Source organism: Musa acuminata, chromosome BXJ1-8 (genome assembly GCF_036884655.1).
Source record: "Musa acuminata AAA Group cultivar baxijiao chromosome BXJ1-8, Cavendish_Baxijiao_AAA, whole genome shotgun sequence".
Classification (NCBI taxonomy): Eukaryota; Viridiplantae; Streptophyta; class Magnoliopsida; order Zingiberales; family Musaceae; genus Musa; species Musa acuminata.
The window spans coordinates 6812019-6834498 of record NC_088334.1 but is presented as its reverse complement, the minus strand read 5'-3'; the positions used below and the strand labels follow the sequence as shown (position 1 = coordinate 6834498).

The 22480-nt window shown below is 38.4% G+C and overlaps 2 protein-coding genes across 2 annotated transcripts; both read right to left on the bottom strand.

Moving 5' to 3' along the window:
* Positions 1-2067: 2067 nt before the first annotated feature.
* LOC135587299 (polyphenol oxidase, chloroplastic-like) lies at positions 2068-4352 on the bottom strand. Its single transcript, XM_065078546.1, has 2 exons — positions 2978-4352; positions 2068-2892 (listed from the first exon to the last, which is right to left on the bottom strand). Exons 1-2 carry the CDS (start codon positions 4160-4162, stop codon positions 2305-2307), a joined length of 1773 nt encoding a protein of 590 aa, XP_064934618.1. The 5' UTR covers positions 4163-4352; the 3' UTR covers positions 2068-2304.
* A 7198-nt stretch (positions 4353-11550) lies between these two features.
* Positions 11551-22055, bottom strand: LOC135587298 (ankyrin repeat domain-containing protein 2A-like). The gene is made up of 8 exons (XM_065078545.1): positions 21902-22055; positions 21032-21183; positions 18432-18641; positions 18199-18347; positions 17966-18128; positions 12976-13068; positions 12030-12169; positions 11551-11956 (listed from the first exon to the last, which is right to left on the bottom strand). Exons 1-8 carry the CDS (start codon positions 21918-21920, stop codon positions 11857-11859), a joined length of 1026 nt encoding a protein of 341 aa, XP_064934617.1. The 5' UTR covers positions 21921-22055; the 3' UTR covers positions 11551-11856.
* Between the last annotated feature and the right edge of the window lie 425 nt (positions 22056-22480).

The following is a 22480-nucleotide window of genomic DNA, read 5'->3' as shown; positions in this document are numbered from 1 at the left end:
ATAATTCATTATCATTGAAAGAAGAATATGTTATGCTAGAAATGTCACGTAAAGCAAAGATTCTAAATTAACTAAGATTGATTTTGAAAAAATTGAAAGAGATCACCCGAGTTACCATATAGAGTTTCACCCATGAAAGATATTTAGTACCAAATTAATTTTGCTCGAGGAATAAGTTTACCAAATTTACTCTACTACCAAATGAACCTAAAAGAGAAGAAGATGCTAAGGGAGAAGGTAGAAGAGTTTATTTAAGAAGGGATATATTCGAAAAAGCATGAGTTGATGTGATATTTTGACTTTGTTAATGCTCAAGAAAGATAGAAGTTGGATGATGTGCATGGATAGCAGAGTTATCAATGAAATCACAATCAGAAGAAGATATGTTGGATCAGTTCTCGAAGATGGCTCATTCCATACTATATCGAAAGTTTTTAGATGTAATAAGATATTACCAAACTATTCTTTCGAAAAATTATGTGCATATATAGGATAGTAAAATCAATCAATTACTTCTGATAGATAATGTAAATCTCTATCTCATTTTTTATTGATCTTATGAAAAAGATTTGATGCAAGTTTAAAGTTTAGCAACACAGCTCATGCACAAACTCAAGATTAAATGAAGATAACTAATAAAACTCCAGGAGACTTGATTCATTGCATTTGTGATAACAAATCAAGGCAATAAGATTTTGCACTCTCACAAATTGAATTTACCTATAATAGCACAATTCATAGTTTTACCGGAACATTACTATTCTTTATTGTTTACAAGAAAATACCAAAGCATGCTTTGGATTTGGTTCACCTACCAAATACTCCTAGAATGAGTATAGCAGCTAATAATATGACTTAGTAAGTACAATCAACCCAAGCTAAAGCGAAGAACTTGAAAACTACGAGTCCTTAATATAAGAAAATAGCAGATAAATACAAGCGGAGAGAATATATTCAATGAAGGAGATATGGTGATAGTGTACTTGCAAAAAGAAAGATTTCTCATATCCACTTGCGATAAATTGAGTGGAAGAAATTTAATCCTTACAAGGTCTTAAAGAAAATTAATAATAATACCTATATAATTGTTTTACTAAATGATTTGAAGATCTCAAGGACATTCAATATTGTAAATTTATATGACTATTTTCTAAGTGAGAATTCATTATATTCAAGCATAAACTCAAGTGGAGGGGATTAATGCAAAACAAGCAAAAGAAAACTATTTTAAAAGAACCTAAAACTTATATACTTATTATTTTTATTTATCTCACATTTTTAGCAATCTAATTTTTAAGCCTTAGAACTAATACAAATAAAAGACTTCTCTAAATCTATAAAAGTACAAAAATAATAATATCTTGAAGTATTATAAAAAAAAATTCCTCGATAAAGAGTTAATTTCCATCCTCCTCACTTACTTTACTAGAATCCTTTCTAGTAATAATATTTTATTTTATCTCTGTTCAAAAAATAATAATTTATGTCATCATTGAACAGTTTAAAATATCGATGGATATTGATCAATATTCAGTCATTATTCAGTTTGGAAAGGACAGTTGATTCATTAACTTGGGTTTGACTAGTTCAAGTTGTCACTTGTACAAGTTCCAATGATGTAGTATTATTATATTCACCATTCCACGTTACACGCTACTGTAGTATTCCTTACCAACTCGGTTATGCATTTGGAGTGCTACGTGGTACTCTCACGAGCTATATAGCTCGGTGATAGAAAGTTCCTTAAACAACAATACATTTTACAATTAAAAAATAATAAATTAAGAGCTTATTGAAAGATGAAAATTCAAAATTATCTATTCTCTTGTTTGGGGGCTTTGGGTTTCATTTGTTTAGCCTCTCCTTTGCTGGGGTCGGGTAAGAGTAACTTTTACACATGAACGTGCCAAATTGGGTTTGAGATGTGTATCTTTTCATTTTACGATAGTTTTGATGATTTAGGACTTCTATTGAATTGAGAAATAGTTTGATTTTATATATGTTATTATATATAAGATATTCTTAGGATAATTCAAATGCAAACAATTTGATGTAAGAAGCCATAAGTAAGAAAGAAACAACGATGACCGCAATAAAATATATAGTCACACCATAACGTCACATGTACAGCTGTTGAGACCAACACGTACATATGGGATCGGGCGACGACTACTGTCATGCCCTAATTATTGAAGGATCGTTCCAGATCAAGAAGATCGCAACGACGACAGGGAGGAAGGAAGCAGCACCAGTAATCGATCACTCCAACTTAAGCGGGGAGAAGCTGTGATCCGAGGCCATCATTTAGATGGCGGCGGTAGAATCTGTCTGCAGGAGATTGATGGAAACTCCGCCCACGGTGACGCTCCCGGTGCGGAGAACCAGGGTGACCACCAACTTGTCGGCGTCCTCAGCATCGATGTCCTCGAGCAGTGGCGTAATACCTAGCTTGAGCTTTCCCTTCTTCTTGGGGCCCTGCACTTCGGTCCCCTCGCTTCCCTTCATCCTATGCGCCAGCCTCACGTAGCTGCCAGCGAACTCGCCGTAGTCGGGTCCGGCGAGGTCACCGTAAGGAACCGCGACGTAGACGTCGAAGCGAGCTGTCTCGTTGGTGGTCACCTGAATATCCTTGATCTGAATCACCTCCACCTTCTCTTGCTTCTCCTTCTTCTTGCGGTTCTTCTTCGGCCTTGCCACGATCACCCGCAGCGGGTTGCTCGCGTCGAGTGCCTGGGCCGTCGTCCCGAATTCGTTCACGCGCGTCAGCGACAGCTCCGTCGTGGCCTTGGACTTCGTCTCTGCCGTCTTCTGGCAATTGATTTTGCCCAGCCATGGGAGGGGAACTTGCTCGAACGTGTACCGAAGCTTGGTCGGGTTGAGGCAGTCGCTCATCTGCACGGTATACGACAGTTATGTATACAACGTTTCTATTGCATTTGCAGGGATGGGTATAAATTGGAGACAGCATCTGACTTGCCTTGACTTTGACGAGCTGTTCGTTCTCGTCGTGGAAGAGGAAGGTGCTGTCCAACCAGTCTTTGTCTTCGAACTCGACGCGGTTGCCGCGGAGGTTGCGGTAGATGTCCCACATGCGGTCGACATTGCAATGGTGGCAGAAGAAAACAGAATCGCGGGCGGCGGTGGAGAAGTCCCCCATGTTTTCCTTGTATCCGTCCGGCTCTCCGACCCACATGTGCGCCGCATTGTGGATGACTTCCATCTGCCCATTAGCCTCCTGGATCTCCTTCTCCCCCGCGCGCACGGGATCCCCCATGAACAGTTCCGCCAGCGACAGGCTGTGCTTGAACGTCTTCTGTATGAAGCAGAGGTTCTCCCGTATGATCTCGCTGTCGGATGCAGTGTTTTCGGTGTAGGCGTACTTGAGGTCGAGGATCTTGCCGTCCTTGACGTGGCGTTGGTCGCGTCTCGGGTCGTACAGCGGGGATGCCGCATCCTGGAAGATGGCGGGGAACGTCATGCCGTCCTTGGTGTCCCAGTTCCAGAATGGGATGGTGAAGGTGTCGTCGTCGATGAGCTTGCCGAGGATCCTTTCGTAGAAGTGGAGGTAGTAGCGGTGCCATGGGAGGAAGATCCAGCTGAAGTGGACCTGGATGGGCACGTCGTCGGTATTTTGCTGGTGGTAGGCGTAGTTGCAATACTGGCAGTGGATGTTCGCCTGCTGGTAGTAGTTCCAAGGGTGGTCTGCCGGCAGATTCTTCATCCTCCTCACTGCCTCCTTGTACTTGTCCATATACTCCTGATCGTCCTTCACGATATGGGCCGGCCGCCGCACCCGGAGGGGCGTAGCAGGGAAGCTGTACTCCGAGATCGTCTCGCCGGGGTCGTAAGGCGGGCAGCATTTGTTGTCGAGGGCAGGTGCGGTGGCAGGGTAGCACTTGGACAGATCCGGCGGCATTATCGGCGCCGCCAGAACCTTGGGTCCTGCGGTCACGCCGTAAAGCCCTCCTAAACCCAACAGCATGTCGCGCCGATCCAGCAGCGGCGGCGACTGCTGCTGGCGGGCGGCATCGCTGCGGTCACCATTACTGCCCTGGCGACAAGTCACGCCAGGGACGTGGAGGCGGCGGCGGCGGGACCTTTCCCGTTGGAGAAGGCATGCAGAGGAAGCACCGGTGAAGCTAGAGTTCAACAGCAGGGACATGTCTACTACTGTTCAGGAGACCAGAGGGAGAGAGAGAGAGAGAGGGGCGGCGTGGGAGTCTACAGGGAAAGAAGGGCCGGCAAATGGAGTGAGCACTGACCACTGGCCGGTGATGAGCAGTTCTTCACTGGTACTCCTTAAATGGAACACTGAGCTCTAACAGAGGGCGTCTGGATAAGCATCATGCAGAGCGCACTTCCTCGTTTAACCCCGTTGTTGAGTAGCCTTTACAACGAAAGGACCACCATGGCTATTCCGATCGGCACAGCAGGAGACCTTCTCCTGCATCCTGCCCACACACGAATATTTAAATATCACCAACCATACCGTGACACGTATCCGTCTAAGCCGACGACGAATCATTTTTCCTTATACATGCTCGACGTGCGCCGTCATGAGAGTCCTCGTTAAGAGTGTCCGTATATCTCCTAGTCCATCTGATACCGAGCCGCGAGATAAACGTGGAGTCCCATTGACCCGCAAATCGTTCATCCACTCTGAGGAAGACAATAATACCCCCCTCTTTACCAAAATAAAAAAGAAGAGTAAAATATTGCTGTCTTCCAAAGATTGACTGAGATATGAAAAATATATTTATATATGATGATGCTAGCTAGTCTGTAAGAAGTCCTGACTATTAATAGCAAAGTTTTCATATATTAATAAATAAATTATATAAAATAAAATTATGAAATATCTCTAAAAATAATTTTCTAATAATATTTTTAATTTCTTTTCATATTTGATAAGGCCATTATGCTCTAATATTCAGCAAAAGTCTTCCCCCAAATTATTTTGTACCACAAACTTTAAAGGAAGAGAATAATTTTAATCATATTAATTCTGTACTGAAAGTGATCATTTTTCTTGGACTTATATGGTCACACAAATTAGGCCTTCGATCATATCTTCAATTCTTAACCAAACATATGGAGATCAACTGTTGATGGGTCCCTCAAATTATTGACTTGGATTGTGCCATATTTTTGTTAGCTTTTGCTCCCTATTGAAGATGCAATCCACTTATGCCTCGATGTATATTATGATTTATACTGTTTAGAAATGAAGATGAGCAATCACCAAACCTTATAAAAGGAAAAGTTCATGTGTTTAGAGGCTTATGCATAATAGATTATAGAAATTAAAGTAGTCAAGAACAATTAAATCCATAATTCCTGAGATTAATGTTCTCATAGCCATTGTTATAATCATCATCGTTGTCAATTTAGTGTTTTTAGCGAGGAATTATCCTCAAAAACTTTATTTTATTTGTCCGATTAAAATCCACTTTGCACATGTTGTTTGTTTTATGCTATATGTCATTGTTTCCATGTGCAATGCAATGTGGGACAGGAGATAAAGAGTGTGCAGAGAAAAGAAAACGGGACTTTGAGCGAGGACAAATTGAGGGCAGTGATGAGAAGAATGAAAACAAAAATCCATCAAGAAACAAGCACGATGAATTATTAGCTTAGCTTTTCATAATTTGCTAAGTGTCTTATTGTTTCAACTATTTTTTGGATTTCTACAAGACAATAACTTCTTTTAAATAAAGAGAAGTCAAATCTCACCTTCTTTCAATCAGAGAGTGAGGGAGAAAAGTGCTCTTCGTTTTTTGTGACTGTACCTTGATTTCTTGTTATCTCTAAGATTCGACCTAATTGGAGTCGAGGAGGGAACATATGTTACTTTGATTTCTTGAAGTTGCTGATCCTCTTATGGACCAATCTATCATTTGTATTGGTAGGTCCAATCTAATTATCTTAATGTTAATTTGAGATAATTAATATATTATGTATGATATTATGATTTTCTTAATATTAAATTATATTGTGATTTAAGAGTCTTACTCACTAAAGATAAAAAGTTCCTATCATAGTTAAAATTAGAATATTAGGTTTACCCCTTAAAAATGGATGACTCCTTCCAAGAGTCAAAGTCAAAATATTGGATTTTCAATAAATGATTGTCTTAGAAACAACAAAAAGATATAATAGGAGGAGAGACCAATAATTAAGTTTCTCAAAGTTGGAGGTACTCTTATGGACTAATGTATTATTTGTATTAGTAGGTCCAATCTAATTTCTTTTACTATTAATTTTGAGATAATAAATGTAATTTGCGTCTTATATATGTTTAGAAAAACAAGTCATCGATGGAATTTGATTCATTGAATAGAAATTAAATCAAATAAGATGAACTTTCCAACATCAAAATATTGAATCGGAGCCTATTGGATGTAATCATCACCTCTTCCGTCGTGTGCCTCACCTATATGTGCTTTTAATGATAGACGACGTGCGTGTTAAATGTGCATCCAATATGAGAAAAAATATTATATTAAATTTTATAATTAGATATGACTCTTAGGGTTTGATTATTTTATAAATATCTTGGTAAAATATGAAATATACTTTTGGTGTATTTGAGTTTCTCTCAAAATGATAATTTTTAATGAGAGAAGATGATGTAAATTCTTCCAATTTTTTGAGAGGGTGTACAAAAAAATTATGTTTCGATAACTCAAGATATTGTAATTAATTTTACATAGTGAATAATTTAATCTTTATATGATAATATATATATATATATATAATATTTATCAAATCATATTAAATCTTATGTTAAATATTTTTTAATTTAATAATCTTTACATATATTTTAATTTTAAAAGTATCCTCTCCCACGCCAATGATATCCTCTCCCCTCACACCGTCTTTGCTGGACAACATTGTACGCAGACTCTCTTGTTGCCGAGATGCAATGATCATTTTGAGTGGGACCCATGCATCGGACGTGTTTTAATTGATTGCATTGACTGTCGATAGGAGATGACGAGATATGCCAGCCAAGGAGGGAAGGAAAGCAGGGAAAAGGCATCAAGTCATCACCACATGCGAAGCATGTTGGAATGATCATGTCTTTGTTGAAATCACCGAGGCTGAAAACTTTCACTTCAATCATCGATGTGATGTGGTCGGGTTAGTCCCAATCTTCTCAATATTTCTTACCAAATTAATATTATTTTTTTTTCACTTGCCTAGTGATCACTAGATAATGACATGGAGGTTCCACTAAACCTCTCTCTCTCTCTCTCTCTCTATCTCTTTCTCTCTCTCTATATATATATAAAACCCAATCATTATCGTCCAACATCATCGTTCTTATCAGACCTCACAAGGGCCTTTATTGCTCCAACTCTCCTTCTCGTCAACTTAACCCTTACTTCTACGATCATAATCTTATCCTTCCTCATCAACAACCTTCACATTTAATCACTGAGGTGTAAGTGAAGGGGCTGCAAGTGAGAGCAACAAGGGTAAAACCTCGATCATCTTCACTAGTGACCTCGCTTGCACTATAAGCGATGAGCGATAGTTCGAGATAGAGTGAGCCAACTGACAAGACAAAAACATGGTCATGTGCACAAACCAACCAGTACCTAGAGACATAAATAGCTAAGGGCTTACCTCCGCTCATGACTCCCCACCTTGTTATCATCCTTGATAGAGAGAAAGAGAGGTAAGGTAAAGACAAGGATAAAACAATCTTTTCGTGCTCGCAAAGGAACTCTACCAAAAATTTTCAAATATAAGATTTTTTTTAGAGAATTTATCGTTTCTTCTTCGATTGCTGTGGTAAAAAAAAAAAAAAATCTTTGCATCATCTATATGAAGGACAAAAATGTCTTGAATTTAGATATAAAAGGACAACAATATCACCGACCATTGCATCATCTATATGAAGGACAAAAATATCTTGAATTTAGATATAAAAGGACAACAATATCACCGACCTTTTTCAATTATTGTTCTCCATTGTTTTCTTATTCCAAAACGTGAGGCACGAATCCTCATGAGAGGGTAAAAATAAAATAGAAAGAAGAAAGGAAACACTACTAGTACTACTACTACGAGAGGCTCAATCACATTCGCTGTGCTTCCACGTGATCGACGGTGACTCATAAATTATTTGAAAGATGGGACCCATTGCGTTGTCCACCGTCGTGCTGACAGTAACATGTCACTAGCTAACTATACCTCCACCTACCCCACCAACCCCCTCCACCCCCACCCCCCCTCCATTTGTTTTTTCTCATGCTCAAGAATCGTCGTGGTGTGATTGTGGGGAAGAGAAGGTGCTGTGCATTGACTATCTCTGTCTCTCTCTCTCATGCAGGCGTGGTGGTGGTGGTGCTCGATGCATAGGGTCACCAGCAAAGCATTCTGGCACTGCAATAATGCCTGCGTGCCTTCATGTGCAAGGTGGTGGTGACTCGGGGACACTGTCACGAGATGTGGCATTTAGTGGATGGGTGGTGTGTTTGGGCAGCGATCCATAAAAGATTGCAGGCGCTCCTTTATTGCAGTTGTCGATGATGCATTACGTCGTTGATACGTAGGCGAAGCCATTGATGATGCTGTTTAGAAGTAATCTTTTAATCTCTGATACTAGTAATCTTTTAACACACAAACAATTTGCAGAATATAAAATGACATTATTGTGAATGCATGCCTTCCAATGACTATGATATCTCTATAGCTTCTGAATGGTTGGCAAACATAGAGGATAATATAGAAACACATCTAAGAAAGAGGATAATATAGTTAGATCATAAACAACACACTCACGAAAAGCAAACATAGTGCCGAACGAATATGCTGCATCTATCACTGTCGACTGCAACGTGACACCAATTACCTTATCTTGCAGCCCACGTTTTCCTCGTGCAATGCGAGGAGAAGAAGTTGGCAATGGTCATCCTCCGATGGTACGTATACGACTTCTCGTGTATCTTTTCTTTCACGTACGTGGCTTCCTGTGCAGATCCGTGCACACACTTGGATGTATTATTCACTGTGATCAAGTGAATGATGCATGGGAATGGGTTACTAGGTGACTGTTGAAGTTGCTTTCAAGGAGATTGGGAAGACATGAATGGATGTGCGATACATCCACCCTGCACAAACGAGTCGCTGGACGGTGATCGGGTCGTGGGTGTTGACCGGACATTATGATCCAAGAGTTCGTCCGAATATAATAGTGCAAACAAAGTATCCCTCTGCCCAATAATTAAGTGTGTGAAGTTGTCTGCCACCGGCACAAGATTTCATTGTCCTCTGCAGTTTTCTATTACGCAACGGAGGATGCAAAACTCTGCACGTGAAACATGCACAACAGAGACTTTCCGCCGGCGAAGACTAGCGTTTGGGTTGACATGCTGTGAAGTAGTTGGATTAAAACCAGAATTATATGCTACCATATATATTTATATTAGTTTCTCAAACCCATTAAAGTGACATAATTTACATGAGAGAGCGTAATGACGGTGAAAGCGTCCAAGGAGATAAAAATACAGTGACAAAATTCAGGTGTGGAGACAAAGATAAAAGGATAAAAGAAAAAAATATTTGTAAGACTAATACTATATGAGAAATTTGGAGTCGATATAATACGAGAGTGCTCCATCAAGAAATAAAATAGAAAGACAAATTCTAACAAGTCATGATATGCAGCGGAATTAAATATTAGCAGGCCATAATAACTTTTGTATATAAAGAGAAATAACTTTTGTATATGAACAAATACTAGCAGGTCATGATATGCAGCGGAATTAAATGAAATCACAATCAAATAGAATACCAAGATATACGTGTAAAACCTCTCCAATGTGAAAGGTAAAAACTATAAGTCAAACTAGAGATAATCCACTATGAGAATAATGAATATACAAATCTCAATCTCTTGCCTTAAACCCTAGCAATAATCACAAGAGAACAACTGGAATACAAGGATCACGTCACTGTCCACAATATATAAAACCTTCTTAATTCTCCCAAAGTAATCACAGTAAGAATCTACTGTAGATTTGATCTAAGATGAGAACACTGCTAGATGATTGAGAATAGTCTCTCTGCGTTGTCCTTATTCTCTTCCCTTTCTTTCTCTTATTTTTTTGCATTTTTCTTCTCCTCTTTCAAAGATCTCTTTGTTGCTGCCCTCGTTGCTGCTCTTTTATAACCTTTTTCTGTCTCTAAAATGTAATCGCCCACACCCCCTAATGTTAATCAGGATTAGATTAAGAGGGGGTGAGATGTGAGCTGATAAAGCCCACATTTGGGTTAAATATGGGCTGTTAACCCAATACTCGAAGGAATAAATAACAAAGATAATCTTAATATTATACCATAATAATGAAAAATATGGTATAATCCCAAAGAAACAACCAAAAGCAATAAGAAGCTTACTCTAGTCAATCATGTAAAGGTTAATATATATCAGGTCAGATATCAATTCAATCCAAAAGATTAAACTAATAGATTATGTGTCAAACTAAACATATCTTTTCATTTAACACATAAATATTTTCACCAATGAGCATATTTAACTACTAACATCCATTATATCTAAGATTTTTGTTGATTAAAAAAAATTATTTCATGTCACAATTATTCGGAATATGAAACTCAGTTTTGTCTTAGACAATATATATATATATATATACACACACACTAATCGTGGACTCAAAAAGTCCTGATCCTTTATCTGTGCATACAATATGCTAAAGACAACATATTTGATTGACATTGTGTTTATCACCAAGTAAATTTTGATGATTTTATTTATTTATTTTTATTTTGTTAGGATCTAACAGATGAATGCTTCAACATTATGGCACATCTCGTCAGGCATGGCGTACATATTTGATGGAACGTCATATCAATATCGACTCGAAGCCACGTCGAACACCCAATCATCTCGACGCAACCTCCGCTTATTCACACGAACCCTACATATATCGTAAAGCTTGAGGTTCAGTAAATCTCTTCGTGATTAAATAATGATCGATAATTTGACGTGATCGTCTCCACAGGTTGACACTCCCATGGGCTTCCTATAGAAAAAGTCTCCGATGCATTTCTATTACTGTGGAATAATTAGGATACACAACTCCATTCTCTTCCCCATTCCTTGACACCTTTAAAATGAGATATCTATGCCCGATTTTTCTTTGAACGTTGCAGAATTTGCTAAGCGGGTTGGAGCCGAGCTTTCGTGATTGAGATCGATCCTTTGGTTTCTTGATCCTTGATACAAAGATCTTTGTTGTGATCAGATCACAACCTTGAAGTTAGACAACACCCAGCTGGAATCATTCAGGTACCTCACGTGAGTGAGCATCCTATACGAATTTCTTAATTCTTTTCAACACAAATAAAATATTTCCTAATATTTTTCTACATGTTATATTTTTTACATACCATATATTATATTTTTATAAGATTTTATTAAGCTTATAATTTTTACAAAATATGCTGAAACATTTAAGCATATGCAAATCTCTAAATTTCTGCTGTATTAACATAAAATTATAAACACGTCACAAATATAGCAACATAACGAGTTCATGTAAACAATATTCACCATTCACATTTTTCCTAATGAATGCAATATGATACCCGAATGGTAGAACACTAAAGTCAACTGAGTGATTCAACAACGCATGGTCCATCCTAGGTTCATAATTTTGTGCGCAGGGACGATGCCACGTAAATCCAGTGAAGATCCTGGAACTAGGAACCAAGAAAGAAACACGATAAACTGGAAACAGCCAAATTTACCAAGACAAGCACACCTGCCTACTACAGCAACTTTCACTCTCTCGTGCAGAACCCAAAGAAGCAATCATATGTCTAAAGAAAGACATCCTTTTCAAGCAACTTCAGAACTTCATGTTGATCGTTCAACTTGGCAACATCAATTGGCGTCTTCTTGTCCAAATTCTGCAGAGTGCTGCACCCAGGAAGCATAGGGGTGAAACAAAAATGATCGTGAAAGGAGTCGAGCTTTTAATTGCTAGACTTACACAGCTGCACCATGCTCCAAAAGAAGTCCCACGCACTCCTTGCGCCCATAACCAGCAGCATAGTGAAGTGGAGTGTTCTTATTCTTGTCCAGTGCATCAACTGCAGCTCCTGCTTCAAGAAGGATCTGAGCACATTTCACCTGAGAAACAATAAACAAACACACAAGATAACTTGGATCTGATGTAAATTGGCTGGATATCAGCCAAGATTAGAAGGACCAGTCATTAATTGATTAAGATCAGTGACATCAATCTGAACCGATGGTTCGATTAGTAATCCATTAACGTTAGCCACAAGTTAATCATGATAAACAGCATCAATGGAATCGGTCCAAGATTGACCTGTTTCGCACATATTATGATTTCACAAGTATCTTGACAATCCTACAGAAAATCCAGGTTGCAACAGCAGTGAATCACGATATTGGTAGAAGCTGGTCAAATTGGTAAGTTCCAGTAGACCATGTTCACTCTACTAAACCTGATTTACTGCTTATGCTATTGTTCCAGCATATAGAAGAGAAAAATTAGATTAGGTCTCTTTAAAAGCCTATCCCATCGCCCCAACTTTCATAAGAAGTGGTAGCTAATTAATATGTTATGCCAAGGTTATATGTTTAACAGGGTTGTTTGTCATGCTCGTCCAAGCAACTCGACTTTTTGTGGATATCACAAACTTCAAATGTGAAAAAGTCGAGGAGCTCAACATGATGGCATTGTTTTAAGCGCTCCAAACATTATCCTGCTCTTTGAAACAACAATTCAACTTTAAAGGTTATGAATAGCATCAATGATCCACTCTGGTTTAAACAAAATCAAAGTACAAAACCCTGAACAGCAGGACGCTTGGCAAGACAAGAGAATATTAAACATTTAGAGTAGGAACAATTGAAGGACAGGATAATTAGTTTTCTAAATAATAAATCAACAAATATGTCAATCATACCTCACCATAGCCACATGCAAAATGCAAAGGTCTTCTTCCCTCAGAGTCCTCTTCATCCTTATCTGCCCCAGAATCTAAAGCCTTCTTCAAACCCTACATGGTTAGCAGACTTAAATATTTAAATTCACAAAAATGATAGAACCAATATAAGTACATCATACGTTCAAAATTGAATATAAAAAATGCCAAAAATAAATAAATAGGAATTTGCTTTAGATTTGAGTAAAAACAAGATAGCTATCCTATTCAATCCCCCAACTCCTGTAATGCAAGTCTTCAAAAAGCTGCAACAATAATTGATAAGTAGATAAAATTTTCTTAAGACAGTTGAGAAAATCTTTAAGCAGTTGAGAAAAATCCTCCATGCTGAATGTGTATAACCTCCCTGCTGAGTGTGTATAAATAGCTATCAAGAGCTCACTATCAAAATAAACTAGACAATTACATCTTATACATTTCATAGTTTCTTCTACAACTTCTATCTTTCTATATTCTTCGTTTAATTTTTATCATGGTATCAGAGCCTTCTTCCTTGCGGATGTAGGCAGCTCTGTCGAAGCCTTCTCTTTTCTGTTCAGTTGGAAAGGGTAGTGCTGCTGCTTACCTCTCCTCCGGTGTCGTGGCCACCTCCTACCCTCACAAGAACCTCGCCTACATTACCGTGGTGGCCGTCGTCCTTGCAACTATTCCTCGGCCAGCGACCTCTCCTCCTCGTTCCGACATCTCACTCGAGCGAGAAGTGCTGCTGCCGCCATCCTTACCGCCACAACCATCACTGCCTTCCTGCGGCAATAGGAACGATTACAGTTTTTACAGCTTCCATCTGCAGCCGCTTCCCTCTACCGCAGCAATTTCTCTACAACTGTAACTACTGCAGATTTTTTTTTTCTTTCTTTTCACCTAATCGTTGCAGATTTCTTGCTCATCGCTGCAGCCTCCTCTGCAGTGCATCGCTGCAGCCTCCTCTGCAGTGCATCGCTGCATCCTCCTCTGCACTATCGCTGCAGCCTCCTTTGCAGCGCATCGATCTACTTTTCTCCTCCTCCATCCCTCCTATATCTTTACATCTTTTGTAAAGATCACTTAAACCGCCACAAAATATCTGGGATGTCTTCATTTTCCTCTTCCGATATTCCTGTCCTTATTTCTGCAGGGATTCTAAGCACTTCTCAAAGTCTTATCACCATCAATGCTGCAGCACTTATTCCCTTCAAATTATCCAAAGGCGGCAACTACGCATCTTGGCGAGCACAACTTTCTAATCTTCTATTTGGCTATTATCTCCTAGGTTACGTTGATGGCTCTCTCTCTAGTGTCCACCTGAAATGATCAACATCCCAGATGAACCCAGTCCAGTGCCAAATCCAGCCCATAAACTATGGTTACGTCAAGATCGCCTCATCCTCCAAGCTATTCAAGCTTCCGTTGTTGGATCCATTGCCCCGCTGATATCCTCATGTACGACTGCTGCAGAAGCATGGTGCAAGTTACAAACAACTTTGGCAAATCGCTCGCGTACTCGTATGCTCGGACTTCTCTCCAATCTGATGAAAACGAAACAAGAGGGAAGTACTATTGCTGATTATCTACAACATATCAAAGTTATCATCGATGATTTAGCTTTGATAGGTCATTCTCTCAGTGATGAAGAAGTCCTAATCCATACCCTCAATGGCTTAGGAGGCGAGTACAAAGAACTGACAGCAGCATTTCGGGCACGCGACTCACCAATATCATTCGAAGAACTTTATGATAAGTTGATCGACTATGAGACATACTTGAAGTGTGATGATAGGTTGCCCGGACCACCTATTACAGCTCAGGTCAATCAAAAATCCAAGAGGAAGAGGAACCAGTACAATAAGCACGTCAACAACGATTTGGCTAAGTTACCTCCTAGCCCTATGGGGCCCAGACTAAACCCCCCTTATCCATATCAAGGTGGTAACTTTCAGCCATCGCATCCTGACTTCACAAGCCACCAACGAGTCGTTTGCCAACTAAGTGATAAAGTCGGACACTTCGTGAAAGTCTGTCGGTCTCGCCTTAGACTCTTTGCTCCATCACAGTGGCCTCAGGCGAATTTCATGGCTACTCCAACTCCTACCCAACCCAATTGGATTGTGAACTCGGGCGTCTCTCATCACATCACCTCTGATCTTCAAAACTTGTCCATCCACAACAACTATGACGGAAATGAAGATATCATCATCGGTGACGGTAAAAGAATTCCTATTACTCATTCTGGTTCCTCAACGCTTAGTTCACTTACCACAACTTTTACACTCGATGATGTTTTGTGTGCACCTACCATTAAAAGAAACCTCATTTCCGTTTCTCAATTCTGTAAACAAAATAATACCTCAATTGAATTCTTCCCTAACTTTTTTCTTGTTAAGGATTTGAGCACGGGGGCATCCTTGGTCCAGGGCCAGAACAAAAACAACATTTATGAGTAGCCATCCGCTTCGCAAATTACCCTTCCTACTGCTCACTCTTCAGTCGCAGCTCCAGTTGATGTATGACATCGTCGTCTTGGTCATCCCTCCCCTTTTATCCAGCAAAAATTACTTTCTCGTTATTCTCTTCCTACCTTGAAAATCAAAAACACTGTTAATCATTACGATGCTGGTCTTTGCAATAAAAGTCATAAACTGCCTTTTGGGACAACCTCCATTTCTTGCTCTAAACCATTTGAAATCATTTATATCGATGTGTGAGGCCTTGCCCCAATTCCTTCTTTTGACAAGTTTCGCTTTTATGTCATTTTTGTAGACTATTTTACTAAGTACACATGGTTATATCCTCTCCACCATAAGTCTGATGTTTCCACAGTATTTACTAACTTTCGAAAGTTGGTCGAGAATTTTTTTCAATCTTCCATTAAAACAGTTTACTCTGATGGCGGAGGCGAATATCAAGCCCTCGCATCCTGTCTCTCTGCTTGTGGTATACAACACCTCAAGTCACCCCCACATACTCCCCAATTGGTTGGCTCTGCCGAACGCAAACATCAGCATATTGTTGAAACTGGTCTCTCCCTTCTACATCAAGCATCCATGCCACCACATTTTTGGTCAGTAGCTTTTCAAACTGCAGTTTATCTCATTAATCGTATGCTCACTCTAATTTTACAATACCAATCACCATTTGAAAAATTATTCCATAAGCTTCCAAACCTTCATAAACTCAAAGTTTTTGGTTGTTTATGTTATCCATTGCTTCGTCCCTATGCGTCACATAAGCTAACATCACGATCTAAGCCTTGCACTTTTATAGGCTACTCTCTTGAACATAATGCTTTTCGATGCTATAAATCCCAAACTAAAAAAGTCTTTATATCACGTCATGTTATTTTTGAGGAGTCTGTCTTTCCTTTTCAAAATAATCCTACCATGCTAGCTACTCCGATAAACATGCATCACTGGAATATCCCTCCGATCTCATCACACGAACCTCCAATGACACCATCCAGTCCTTACCCTCAAGATCTGCATACTACTATTACTCCAGTTCAACAGCTTCTCACTCCCTCTATTTCTCCACTCCCTTCCTCACAAGTTTCCCCTATTAATGAAGCAATACCTTCGGCAACATTGCCACTGGCTTTACCTTCTCCTAGACCTAGTGACATTGTCGTGCCGACGGTTGGCCCGGTCCATGACAGTGACTCGCCCTCGGCTATACCCCCAACACAATCTACCACTTCTATTCCCCCTCGACATCCAATGACAACACGCTCCAAAAGTGGTATTGTCAAACCAAGTCAAGTTCTTGACTTACATGCTAAAACAAGTTCCTCCATTGAGGCCAGTGAACCCACTACAATCACTCAAGCTCAAAAATCTTCTCACTGGCGTAAAGCCATGTGTGACGAATATGATGCTCTCCTCAAGGCAGTTGAGGAAATCTCTAAGCAATTGAGAAAAATCCTCCATGCTGAATGTGTATAACCTCCCTGCCGAGTGTGTATAAATAGCTATCAAGAGCTCACTATCAAAATGAACTAGACAATTACATCTTATACATTTCATAGTTTCTTCTACAACTTCTATCTTTCTATATTTTTCGTTTAATTTTTATCAATAATTACAATAAGGACTATATGCCTAATACGAATAATTTCAGAGAACTTAGTGCACACTGCAATAATGACACAAGCAAAAGTAACGTGTATTTCTATCTATACCACACGCGTGAAAAAATACAATAAACATAAACGATGTATATAAAGTACATATGCATAAACAATTATGCAGAGAGAGATGAACTACAATCATTTTAGGAGTACCAGAAATCCTGAAACAGATCTTTTCTCATTTCATATCATGACTGTTATACACCATCCTGATCACACATCATGTGCAGTGTACCTAAAATCCAGAATCAGAATCATTTACATATGATCAAACCTAGGCCTAGGCTCATCAACTCAAAGTTGGAAAAGGTAACCAAAATTCTAATCACAATTCTGAAACATTAAAACATTATGTAATAGTAGAACAACCTTAGCATGTGCTATTAATAGGATATCCTATATGTTTCTCATAGCACTAACCTACACAATATACATCCTCACAACCAAGACAGTTTAGGCCAAAGCTTAATCAATTTCAAATCTTCATACAACAATTAATTCAGTTGAGGTCCTCTTTGTAACAAGTTCTTCATTGACGTCCATTCAGTATAAACTTGTGCATGTTGGTTATTTTTACAATCATAACGAAGTACCATTTATATGTATTGCTACATTATGCCATTCTCCAACCAATCATTACTCAGTGCTGGCAGATCTCATTAATAGCAAAGAATGAAGAACTAAGGTTGGAACTAATACACTTTAGATCCAAAACAATTCTTCTTTGATAGCTCATTCTTAACTTATGAGTCTTGTAGGTTTTTTGTTTCTCAGAGTCTTAATCAAAACCAGTGAAAGCCAAACAACAAAAACCAGAAGAATATGTTTTTCAAAAGAAATATGATGTCGCACCTCAACATCACCAATACTAGCTGTATGATGAACAACAGATTCTTCCTCATCATCCTCTGTTTCTTCAGGTCCTAACTGCTCGGTAGAGGTAGCACCATCACCTGAAGGTGCAATTCCCATAGCCGAACCAATCTTTTGTAGAACTTCGGGATCATTCCAGTACCTAAAAAAAAAGGAATTAATAAAAGAAACATGGAAATAAAAATCTTTTGTAGTATTTTAACATCCAATACTTCATCATCGTAGATGGACCTCCGCTTTCTATCTCTTCAAGAATTGCCTTCAGAGATGGATCTTCCTTCATGTGAGCCATTCGTTCCTCCATTTGCTCTTTTTGAGCAGGATTTGACAAATTCTCAAGCACTGAAGACATAACAGGATCCTGCCAATAAATACAAATGACCTTAATCACTCAAAACAATTTCAATGTTTTCACATAAAGAACTTCTACTAAAAGTCGCACCACCTGCATGATTGCATTTCCAAGGTGTTCAGCCATTTTCGTGAATTGAGGATTTTGCATGACTTGCTGAATGGTTGACATATACTGCTGAGGATCCAACGAAGGTACATCTTCTTGCCCTGCACTATGGACACTCTTTTGAAGCTGTTCAGCGATTTGGCTGAACACAGGGTCCTGCGCAATCTGCTCAGCCATTTCTTTTATAGTAGGGTCCTGCATTTATAATTAAATTATAGAGATACAACCCAAAAAATGACCATATTATGCTTCTAAAAGATCATCCAAACATAGACAACAAATTGACAGGCACTGAAATATAACCAATTTTCTCATAATGACATTAGTCAAATAATTATATTCCTCCACAAGTCCACATAATGTCAGAGAATGCATATTGTCTTTAGAAACTGGTCCAATCAATCATCATTCACAAACAACCAAGAACTTTCTAATCTAATACCTTGCCAAAACTACATCATGACAGACGTTAGACACAAAGCCTACAGGCTATGTGAACTCAAAATCTTTCACACGCTTGTGTTTGCAATTTTAAATCTTAATAGTGCTAGAAAATATGCCAAGGCTAACAGGGAATACCCAACAAACCAACAATATAACACTTTTCCTCTTATCAGGTCAGGCAGATCCTCATGTATTTGGTAACAAATAAGAATAAAATGAAAGAAAACATATGCAGTGGATTTCCCGCCATTAAGCAAAATAATTGAAAAGTCAACAATGCACTCATGCATAACAACCGTCTTATAGTATTTTCCTTTTAAGATAAGAGGTGTCTGGGTGATCACACAAAACTCATGACTCCGCACTCCACCATAACCGTCTAATTTTTACTCTATGAATAATATCTTCTTTAAATCCCTCCATTCTATGGAATAATCGATATAAAATATTTAAAACTTCTGATTGAAATTTCTTATTTATTCAACTTAACTATGTCCTTCATTTGACTCTTAATTATAGTAAAAATAATATCTAGCATATTCAATCTTAGTCATACTTAGTTGAAAACTTTTAGGTTTCAATATTTATCACAATAACTTAAGTGTATAAATAATATGATTTGAACTCTCATCAATTAAGATAATATCTTCAGCAAATAAATACATCATAAGTAAATTTGTCCATCGCTAATGCAAAAGGTTAAGATCTAAAATTATTTTTTATGTAATTATTTAATAATAGAAAACTCATTAGACACACTTTCTATAATTCTGATATTATCTTGCATATCTTTCTAAAACATCAAAATAATTAGTTAAAACATCTTATTTTTCTAAGACTACCATAGTAAATCTTTAGACTTCATCATATGCTTTCTCCTTTCTTCTTTTCTCTATATTTCTTATGTTAGTTGTCTTAACAAATAAATTAACTTCTTTGTTGGTCTTCCGGTCACGAAATCAAATTGAATTTTTGAAATATTTATTTCACATCCTATTGTTTCTTCAAACACTCTTTCCCGAAGTTTCATCGTGTGACTCTCATAGTTCCTCTATAACTAGAACAAATTTGGTCATCTTCCCTATTCTTACAAAATTGGTACTAAAGAGATCTTCCTCTATTCAAAAAAGTAAATGAATAAATGCTTCTCAAGTAACACTCACATGGTAACAAGCCCCACAAAATCAATTTCTGAAAAACAAACGTACAAATCCATGTCTACCCAAATTTCGTAATAATGTAGATGGTACTTAATTAATAGTCTACTTTACAATTTCATATAGTGGTCCTGTAAAAGATTAAAATGAATGGTTAAAAAAGAGCTTTGTAATTATTACAAAATGATGCTGGCAACACGATGTGTTTCTAGACCAAACAGATCTTTTGCACCCCACCTCTCATAAACAAAGATAAAAATTATTTTTTATTAATCTTCTATTACATGCAATGGATTAAAGCAAAATAGTACAACAGTAACAACAAAACCATAAGTCTCATCTATTTGAGGTCAACCTACATGGATTTTTTGTCGTCATTGAGATATATAAAAAGTCATATGTTTTGTTAAGTTTCAAATATTTAAATCTTTGTTTATAATTTTTATTAAAATCTTTTTAGTTCTTCTTTTGTCTCTCCTTTTACTACTATTATTAATTATTTCACTTCTTTTAACTATCGTATATATAGATCTCCTAAGCACATATCCATACCATCTTAAATTATTCTCACGTCATTTTAACCAACTTAACTATATTCTTTTGTTTATTCCCAGTAATAATTTATTTCTCATATGGTGTAATCACTGTTAAAGTAAAATAGTTTGCAACACAAATAAAAGTGACACATAACAGAGAGAAAAAATCAAAAGCATACTGTAATGTGTGCCTTATTTTACTGGTCCATCATGATGTTTCCAAGCACTATGATATAGCATAAGAACAGTTACTATATGTCAGGCAACTAATGATGCAACCAGAATCAGTGTAACCTTCTTCATTTGTGGGAACAATAAAATTACAAATTGTACCTAAATTAACAAAAACAACAAGCTCCAAGTGACCTTTCAGTAGCTGCTACTTGATGTATGGGTGTAATTTAAGTTTTGAGATCTCATTGCAACAACGATAAAAGAAGATAATTACATTCAGCAGGTTCTGCATAGAAGAAAAATCAAAAGGATTTGTCGGAAACCCAGTTGCTGGAGTTGAAGTCGTCCTACGGCGTCCTGCTTGCTGTTGGGTAGACGATGCTTCAGCTGCGGAAGTCTTGTTCTCATCTGAACCAGTCTTGCCCTCTGAAAGCAAGGCATTTTTCACACATTTACAATCAAACATGTAAAGTTTAAATTACAAATATGTGTGATGATGGGGCATATGTAGTTGAGTCCACTAGGAAACTGGTTTGCATGACGAAAATTTCTAAATGGGGAATATTATCCTGTGACTTGCATGATAATCTTCTAACAACCTGTGTACAAGCCACCGACAGCACCAAGATGGAACAAGACTGAAGCAATTAGTAGTGCTACTTAGGGAGCCAACAAAAGAGGACGCACTAGTTGTAGTGATGGTGGCATACCAAAGGAAGATTTTGGCATTGAGTCGCCTCTCATGCACATTTAATTAAAATTCTAATGTTGGTCCGTCCCCGAATGTCAAACAAACCTCTCAATAATCTACTTCGCGTCCTACTAGAAACTGTGCTCCACAAAAGTTGAACGAAGCATGCCGATTCAACAAAAGAATCAGTTTCAACATGTAACTTGGATCTGCACAGCGAAATTTTCAAGAGAATCAAACACCTCGAGCACGTAGTCCAGCCCAAACTCCTTTTCCTAGAGCGTAGATTACCAAAATTGCATCGACGGTCCCTTCCCACTACACACACGTGTCGACGAATCCGAATTCCCCCACGGTCCAACCAAATATAACCAAGCGAAAATCCAGAACTCCCCAACACAGAGCAAGAATCGACGAGATATAATTCAAGAAAGAGAAAGGGAGGGTTGAAACCTTGGTTTCCGGAAGCCATGACGAGCGGAACAGGCCCTGGAGGGGGAATTGGGATGCGAATCGTCGATGAGGGACTCGCCTTCGCCTTCGCCTTCTGCCCTGGCCGGTGGGAGGGTCAACAAGAAAGGAAACCCTCGGCTAGGGGTCGAATACATTCCCAGGGCTGGGTTGGAAGCTATGACGGTGAGGTTTTCCTGTTTTGTCAGATCAGGGAACACGGTTCTCTACTAACCGAAGTAAAGAAGCAGGCTCAATCGCCAGCTTCCAAATGGGCCGCCCGTGTTACGTGAGGGAACTCAGTGTTCCCTGATCCATCATAGACAGACGGATGTCCCGTGCCGCTAACTGACAGCCACGGGAGATGGTTTTCGCATTTCCTTTTCTTTAATTAATAATAATAATAATATTATTATTATTATTATTGTTTGGATGACGGATAAGATATGGTAAGGAATTGCTGGACGAGGATGGCCGTCGATTTTACCAGCGATGCTATCATGATCTAAATTTCATGTTCTTTTATTTTTTTTTTTATTTGTATATAACTTAAATATAAATATTCCTTTGCACATCTATAAT

What these genes read in the sequence shown, in the direction of transcription:
- LOC135587298 (XM_065078545.1), bottom strand. An exon ending in GGTCCATCTACGATGATGAA is followed by an intron (nt 18,129 to 18,198) that starts GTATTGGATGTT and finishes CTTTTTTTTTAG; the next exon opens with GTACTGGAATGATCCCGAAG. An exon ending in TTGCATGTGGCTATGGTGAG is followed by an intron (nt 12,170 to 12,975) that starts GTATGATTGACA and finishes ATTGTTTCTCAG; the next exon opens with GTGAAATGTGCTCAGATCCT.
- LOC135587299 (XM_065078546.1), bottom strand. Translation starts at nt 4,162, where the DNA reads ATGTCCCTGCTGTTGAACTCTAGCTTCACCGGTGCTTCCTCTGCATGC. An exon ending in AACAGCTCGTCAAAGTCAAG is followed by an intron (nt 2,893 to 2,977) that starts GCAAGTCAGATG and finishes TATACCGTGCAG; the next exon opens with ATGAGCGACTGCCTCAACCC.